General features: G+C 42.6%; 1 protein-coding gene across 3 annotated transcripts in view; it reads right to left on the bottom strand.

Annotated features, from left to right (window-relative positions):
• The window catches only part of tbc1d22a (TBC1 domain family, member 22a), a 119166-nt gene that overhangs the window by 50501 nt on the left and 60689 nt on the right, over positions 1-7976 (bottom strand). For all 3 annotated transcript variants that reach the window (XM_023422994.2, XM_023422995.2, XM_087178428.1), the window contains one exon: positions 6164-6270. In XM_023422994.2, the coding sequence (XP_023278762.1) occupies positions 6164-6270 (107 nt within the window). The remainder of the gene's footprint in view (positions 1-6163; positions 6271-7976) is intronic.

Raw genomic sequence — 7976 nt, forward strand, 5'->3', positions numbered from 1 at the left:
ACAGTATGTATGTGTTTTTCCTACATCCGACAGATACTGGAGGACAAAAGGCAGAGAGAAAGCGACAGAGAAAGAGGGTAGGGACAGATGTAAAAAAAAAAAAACCACAACAATTAGAAACCCAGTTGTCCATATGTAGGGCTGAAAAAAAAAAAAAAAAAATCATCTTTTTCTGGCTGAAGAACCAGGTTTCTCCAATTCCTTAGCCCAATTACAGAAGCTGTGTTTCTCATGAAAGCAACGTTTGTAGAAATCAGGTCACTGCTGAAAGCAGACTGTAACCTGGCTACTCTTACTCAAGTCCACATTTCTTGGACAATTAAATCTTCCACACATTCAAACTGGCTTTTTTTTATTTTTGTATTATTATTATTAGTACTTTCCTTATGAAGTGGCCTATTTACCCAAGAGTAACCCAATACTGATGATTTAGACGAGAAAAAGAAAAGGCCTTTTTTGTTATATCACGAGGAAGTACATGCAGTTAGTTAACAAGTACTTCGACACTGCCTCTGAGTATGCATTGTGCTATATAAAGACACTTGCCGCGCCTTACGTGACCCTAACAGGATCAACACCACTTGTCGCTCTGCTAACTTTTCTTTTCTTCCAGCATAACAGAGCACACTCCTTTCTTTATGCCACTCTTATTTCATAGACGTCTCCATCCATCCTTCCTGTGCCTGCACTTCCAGCCGTAGCCTTTAAACTGAGCAGCTGTCCCTGCTTCCATCTCCACTCACCTGAATGGAAGCTACCTCAGCTAACATGATGCCACTTACACTATAGAAGAAAGGGAAAACAATAAAGGGGAAGCGTATGTATGGCTGACATACAGAGGGATGGACGTGTTAAGGTCTAAGTTGTTCTTGAACAGCGAATGCATTTACAGGAACACCAATTAAGACTCGCAAAACAGACAACACAAACACATATACAAACATCTCGCACACAGACGTTCCAGCTGGCAGATCATTCCTCCTCTGTGTGTATGTGTGAATTTGTGTGTGTGTGTGTGTGTGTGTGTGTGTGTGTGTGTGTGTGTGTGTGTGTGTGTGTATGTGTAGGTGGTGGATTGAGTGACAGCCCAAGGTGACGGTAGGGAACCCTTGGGGAAACCAGAACAGGACATGGCGTCTGGTTCGGTCTGGCAACCGTCTGCTAGACGTCGGTTTTCGGACCCCTGTTCCCACTCAAGGGAGACCCCATCTCTTGCAGGCACCGTGGAAACAGATGGTTGCCTTGACAATAAGCAGACACACTCCGATTGGCTCGTGCTCTTAGGGAGGGGCTGGAGGCAGCGCAGACATGGAGCGACAAGAGAGGGAGCTGCTGACCATTTAATCTTTGTGTGTTTTACATTATTTAAATTGTGTTTATTTATTTTGTTGATGAATTAACTGCAGAGGCTCATGTGATACAAGTTAGTGATAAAGTTAACTTCCAAAGAAATGATCTTTTCAGTCTCTGGGGCATCTCAGCTTTACTTTAGGAGCACCTGACATACAGCACCTGATTCATGACATAAAATAGAACTGAAAACCTGCCAAAGATTATTCTTGCCAGCTCATCCGTTAAAACTCTCCAGCCAAGAAGTTGTTATGAACTGAATAAATGTAAGTATCTTTCATGTTCTCCCCTCTCTGGCTATAAATAAGGGCAGCTCTAAAGTTCTGAAGTACAAGCTACAGTTATGTGCCTTTTGGATAAAAGTGAACATTTCCTAACAAGTATGCATCATGTCACAGGCTAATACATCAAACCATGGCATTGGAATCTGAAAAAACAGTCCAAAACATTTTTATGTTGGACCCCTTACTTGTCAAGACTAACCGTTGAAGTATAATAAGTTCAGATCCCCGGGCGAAATTAAATTTCTCAAAGTTAGGTCCTGCACTGGAAAAATACATTGAAGAGCCCCTGCTGCAAAAGGCATATCTGCAGAATTAGCATAAAAGGCAGGTTTTCATCTGCTGGCTTTAAAACTGAGAACCCCTGGGGGTGTGCTGGCAGAATAATGGACTTTTTAAACTTTTTGACTTCATTGCCCTCTCTGGGCATGACAGGTAAGACACAGGCTCGATGGCTGCACACGGACGAGCACATAGGTGCTACATACTGAATGCACCTGCTGGGGGAAATTTCAGTTGTCTTTGCTGTGAAATGTGTAAGAAAAAAAAAAAAAAAGATTCAATTACTGAACCTTTGTTTTTAACGCAGATGTCAATATGGTTTGGAAATTAGTAGGAAATGTTTAAATCAACACAGTGTTGGGCAGAGATGACAGTTCCACTTAAATTCATTGAAAAGACAGATATGGAACCATTTTAACAAGTTACATTAATCAAGTTAGCCAGAGGCGATGTCCAATTTAGCACAGTACAAGACTAATTGGCTGCGGGAGAGACGGGGTAACATTGGGGTCAACTTAACAGAGCTGTGTCTTAAATGGGTAAATGTACCAATGTGTGGACTTTCCATTTCCTTTTTTTTTGTCTGTTTATTTTATGTTTAGCTCTCATTTAAATTCAAATTTGTGCATTGGTTCAGAAGCGGAGTCATGCTTAAAAGGACTTGAATGTGTCACATGAAGGGTTAATCCCCACCCCCCACCCCCACACACACACCCCCCCCAAACCCACCCCCAGTCCAAGAACACAGGTATTTCAGCCATGTTTTTGATCATGTCAGAAGTAGATGTGACATCAGTGGGCAGTCTGTTTGATGTGTAAATGGCCTGTGGAGAACTGTGTGCTGTTATCTTGTTGATGCTGCTGTGGCACACACATGCACACACCAGAGCTTGTCCATTTACCACTGCCTTAAAGGTCATGCCAGGACAGAAGAATGGCTGTCTTCATTTACTCCTTAAACTGTCACTCGCTGTCTGCTAAAGCAGCAGGGGTTGTTACATGTTCTGGCGTGGGTTTGTAGCCCTGGATGTCAGCCTAGACAACAGCTTTAATTTCATCAATAATACATACACAAAAATGTTGCACTTACAGTCCCCAGCCATTAAAGTGGGCATCCAAGGACTATTCCCAGCATTTTAGTGCCTTTGAAGCGTGAAGACTAACAAGAAAAGTTGTCTTGTACAAAATATTTCAACCCGTCACTCTGATTTTTGTCAACACAGACAGGCAGTAAAGTTGCCTCCAATCAACTGATCTCTCTAACCTACCTTTTATCCCAGCCTGCTCCTTTGGAGGAGGGGGCTGTAGTGCTGCCAATTTAAGCAGCTGCTCATTAGAGAAGCTGTTTATATGAATTGACAGCCAAAATAGCCTGTTCAGTTTGAGGTAGGAGAGACGCATGGTGGTTAAACGCTAAAACCAGAGCTAATGGCCAATTTACTGTATTAGAAAGATAAGAGAAAGTCTTTTAAAAGTGTTTCCACTGTACACCAGGTAATTACGTACAATTGCAGCTGTGGTTCATGGAGGGATGGAAGAAAGCAAGTTTCTCTTCACAACATCCCCCCATCCATGTACAAAAAAAAAAAAAAAAAAAAAAAAAAAAACGAGCTTGTTTCTGCATTGTGATTCAATTTGATATTTTACCCAAAGTGGTGCAAAACAAGTGGAAACCAGTGTGGCTCCAGTTTCAGAGGAAATACTGAACGTATAAGGTGCTTAAAAGGCAGGGAGCAAATGAAACTGCTCAAACAGACTCTCGCTCTCTGCAACCCCCAGACCCCCACCTTCAGGCCCTTGGTTAAGTCTAATAGTGTATAGTGGATGTGAGAGGGTTTGAGACGAGGTCAGAGCAAGGATCACCAACTAATTACAGTGCTGAGGCACTCAGCCTCCGTCAGATTGTTTAGAAAGCATTAGGGGGGAAACATGGGCTTCCCTGGTGCATTGCACATAATTAGTTTGGAGCCAAGGTCACAAACAAACACAAGCACGGGGACAAACAGCATCCATACACATACAAAAGCGTTCACAAAGACACACTCTCTATTCTTCTCTCCGGCTCGGCTTTCTCTCTGTCTTGCTCTCTCAGGGGCAACAAGGCACAGCATCTATTAATTTCTTAAATGAATAGCCGACTAATTGATAGTTATTTATTGATGCTTGCTTTTTTGTGCACAACACATGCTCCTTACTATTAATTACCTTTAGTGTAGGGCAAGGAGATGTTAAGTATATTTTTAATGCACTGATATATGTATTAAACAAATTAAATGAACAGAAATCATCTATTAAAACATTGCCCTCTTTTCTCACTTAAACTTCAACACAATGATTCACTGCGTTTCTTTTACCCCTGATTTCCATACAACAATAATCACATTTCCTAATCAATAATTTACAGACTAACTGCTGCGGCCTCTTCTCTTAAGTGCTACTTTAGATTGAGGTCATTGACTGTGCCACAAAATGATGAGTCAGTCAAAAATTGTTGATGTTTTATAATGAAAAATGAACTTTGGCACTTTTTTTTTTTTATTACTGAACAAATAGCATCTACAAAAGGCACAAAGTCTCCTCCATTGCTTTAATCCAGCATACACAGATATGGTAAAGCATATTTGAGGACCGACGCAGAAAATGAGGATGCTAAGCAACAGTGCTACTGTTCAGAGTAAATCTACCACCAGCCCAGGCAGGCACGTTTAGAATTGACAGATGGCTCAACCATGACCGCTGAGAGCGAGGTCGATTAAGAGAGCTGGTGGGCAAAAGGGTTTGGGAAAGAAATGATGAAACAAAATGAAGTTTGGTGCTGCGGTCTGTGTGCAATTATCTGGTCTCCAGACACTCGGGCCTGCTTTCGGAATATGCAAGACAATCACATTTCTTAAAACCACACAGAAAAGCTCTCTCATACATAATGCTTACACCGTTACAGAGGCCCTGCAGGTTTTACGACAGACATCAATGTCAGCCCACCCGAACGCTGTAACATTCAACACTGTGCATATAATTGATTGTCTGTCGTGGTATGTCATGCACACATACACTAAACCGAGCAATGACCTACATTGTTTCCGTACATTAAAAACTCCTCACGGTGGAAAAAGCACATATGTTTGGCCGCGAAGGTCTCAAGATGTATTTTGTTAAATTTTGCATTGAGGCATTTTTTTTCTTGAGACTTTTATGGTAAGGTGGGTATGTATATATGCACCTTAGCACTTAGATGTGTGGCCTTGCCCGTCCTGATGACTTTGATATGACAGACCCAGCACATGCAGCTTGCACATGTTACCCTGAATTCACACTGTAAACAACATGGTCTACAAAGTCACTTCACGCTAATTCTGTCTCTTTTCAGCTCAGGGAACAGGAAAGCTCTGCTGGAATGTATCTACAGCTGATGAAAAAGGGCAGGGGCTTTTTTTTAGAGACCCTGGTTCTTCTGGTGGAATCGTAGGTGGAGGAAATGAAGGGTAATGGGAACTAAGTGATCCATCAGACATATGTAAGACTGGCCTTTGTATAAATATAATAGCTAAAGCTTCGATTAGAAAGAGACCAGTAATTTATACCATTCGATTAAGCAAACCCGCGCTTGATAAGCCAAACAGTGAATCATAGAGTTCCTGCAATGTAAAAAGAGTTAGTGCTGCTGACAAGAGTTAGCAGCTGTGCACAGCTTCCCACCACTCTAAACTCTGTATTTTTTGATGACCGATCTCTACGGTGGGGAGATCTAACCCTTGGGTTATCATCCGTTCCACCTCATATGAAAGTTTAGACACACTGTACTTTTTCTGGCTATTGTGCTATTTTGCAAGCCAATTGCACAGTTCCTGCCAAGCATAAAAAGGTGGAGAGGTGAGGTAAACAAGGAGAGAGAAGAAAGATGAGCATCTACCAAAACCCTGATAAAAGCAAGTGAAGGCTAGTCTTGCATTTGGTGTGCAACTTGAAGGATGAAGGACGCCCAGAGAGAAGATCAAAAAAAGAGCAAAAAATTACCCATTACCCTCTTGAGACTGGATCAGATAAGCTTATATCTATACAAAAACCCTTTAAAGAGAGTGAGTAATAGAAATGTACAGGGAGGATAGACTGACTACATGGAGGAGGGAGTCAGCAGGAGATTGAGCATCTACAGTATGTTGGTACAAAAGTATAAAACTGTAGGTATTTTCATCAAAGTTTATTCGAAGACAGCCTACATCTTTTCAACACGCACGTACACACATGCTTACCTGGATGCCGTCCAGCAGTTTGCTCATGCACCAGAAACTGTCAGCCTCGATGTTCCTCAGAGCCTCTTCCTGGAGACTGGACACGTCAAAGTTTTCTACTTCCTCCTCTAGAGAAGAGAAAGGAGAACAGAGAGAGAGAGAGAGGGTGAGAAATGAGCACCGCAGGAGACACACGGGAAGAAACGGGGAGACAGGTGAAAGAAAATGTGAGAGGGAGTTACAGGTGAAAAAAGGAGGGACAGAAAGAGTGGAGACTACGAGATACACGCAGAGAGCAATTCAAGCCTACCAGCACAGCAGAGGCTCCGTCATAAGCCCACCATTCAGAACAGGAGAGCAGCAAAGTCAAAGGTGTATGGGAAGGACAAATTCAATGGGGAGTGTGGGCGCTAAGGAAGAGGGAGGGCGGCGAGTTATGAAAGAGATGTATGGAAAGGAATGAAGACACTGACAAATTGGAGCAGAGTAATAAAGAAGGGATGAAGTAATGGAGGGACTGTGGCGCGGAGCGTGTGGGAAGAAAATAAATAGCGGACTAATAGAGCAGGCGAATGATTATCATCTTTTAAAAACAGTGGGTTTTCCATGGTTGCTTTGAACATTGATCAAATGTCACACCGTCTCCACGCACACGTCATAACGTACTTTTTATATTGCAGACAGTGAATGTACTTAACATATTTTCTTGTGGAAACAGAAGAAATGATGCAACTTTTTATGTCTTTGAACTTGCTAAAGTTTTTATTACCATCACAGAATCACATAACCAAGTTTTATACTTTCTAATGTAGTCTTTTATTCCTATAATTTTATGCTTTATTTTTGTTGGCGTTTGTTTTTGCGATTTCAGTCTTTGCGTTTGACTGTTTATATTTTACGTAAACTGCTATAAAATGACTACAAAGGTGATAGTGAAGAACGGGGGAGAGGAGGGAGAGAGGTGGAGGCAGGGGGATAAATGGCCTGTAAATACGTAAAGCAGAATTAGGTTCCGGACGCATCCCAAAACACACTGCGGGCTGCACAGAGGAAACAATTTCCGAGCAGCGAGCACACCGAGTCCCCCAGTCATCTCCAGCGGGTGACTTCAGCGATGGGTGTCATCAGATGTCATTAACGGCAGCAGTGTGTGACGGACTGCAGGGGCTTTGACGGGCTTCTGACAAGCCACTGACAGCCAGTGGAGAGGAGATGGGACAAGACTGATTAACAATGATCTAGAGAGAAAAAGAAAAGAGAGGGAGAGAGGGAGAGAGGGAGAGAGGAGAGAGAGAGAGAGAGAGAGAGAGAGAGAGAAAAGGAAAGTGTGTATCTGCATGCGTGTGGCCATATTACCAAAAGTGTAGTGTATGTATGTATTTGTGTGAGCTTGTGCATTCCTAATACACACAATCAGGACCTGGCAGCACCGCATGGTATCCTTGGCAACCCCAGTGGAATGTTGTCAAGGTTGTAATGAGCATGCTCAGTCTAACAGACGGACAGACAGGGAGCTGGCAGTGGGCCAGGACTACAAAGCCACTAACAACTAGGCTGCACGCTTGTATGTGTGTATGTGCGTGTGTATGTATGTATGTATGTGAGTGTGTGTGTGTGTGTGTGTGTGTATGCGTGTGTGCGATCTCATCATTGTCTTATATTGCCTTAAGTCAGGTAAGGGTGGACAGCAAGCGAAGAGAGACTTCATTTCAGTGAGACTTTTCATCCCATCACACCCTGACAGATCAAGGCGTCCATTATGTTTGCATAACTACCAGATGTTTAATACCAGATACGGAAGTGGTCAGGGAGTGCATTGTGATTACACGTCAGT

Source organism: Seriola lalandi, unplaced genomic scaffold (assembly GCF_002814215.2).
Source record: "Seriola lalandi dorsalis isolate HSWRI2012SDOR001 ecotype SW California unplaced genomic scaffold, Sedor1 jcf7180002054688, whole genome shotgun sequence".
Taxonomy (NCBI): Eukaryota; Metazoa; Chordata; class Actinopteri; order Carangiformes; family Carangidae; genus Seriola; species Seriola lalandi.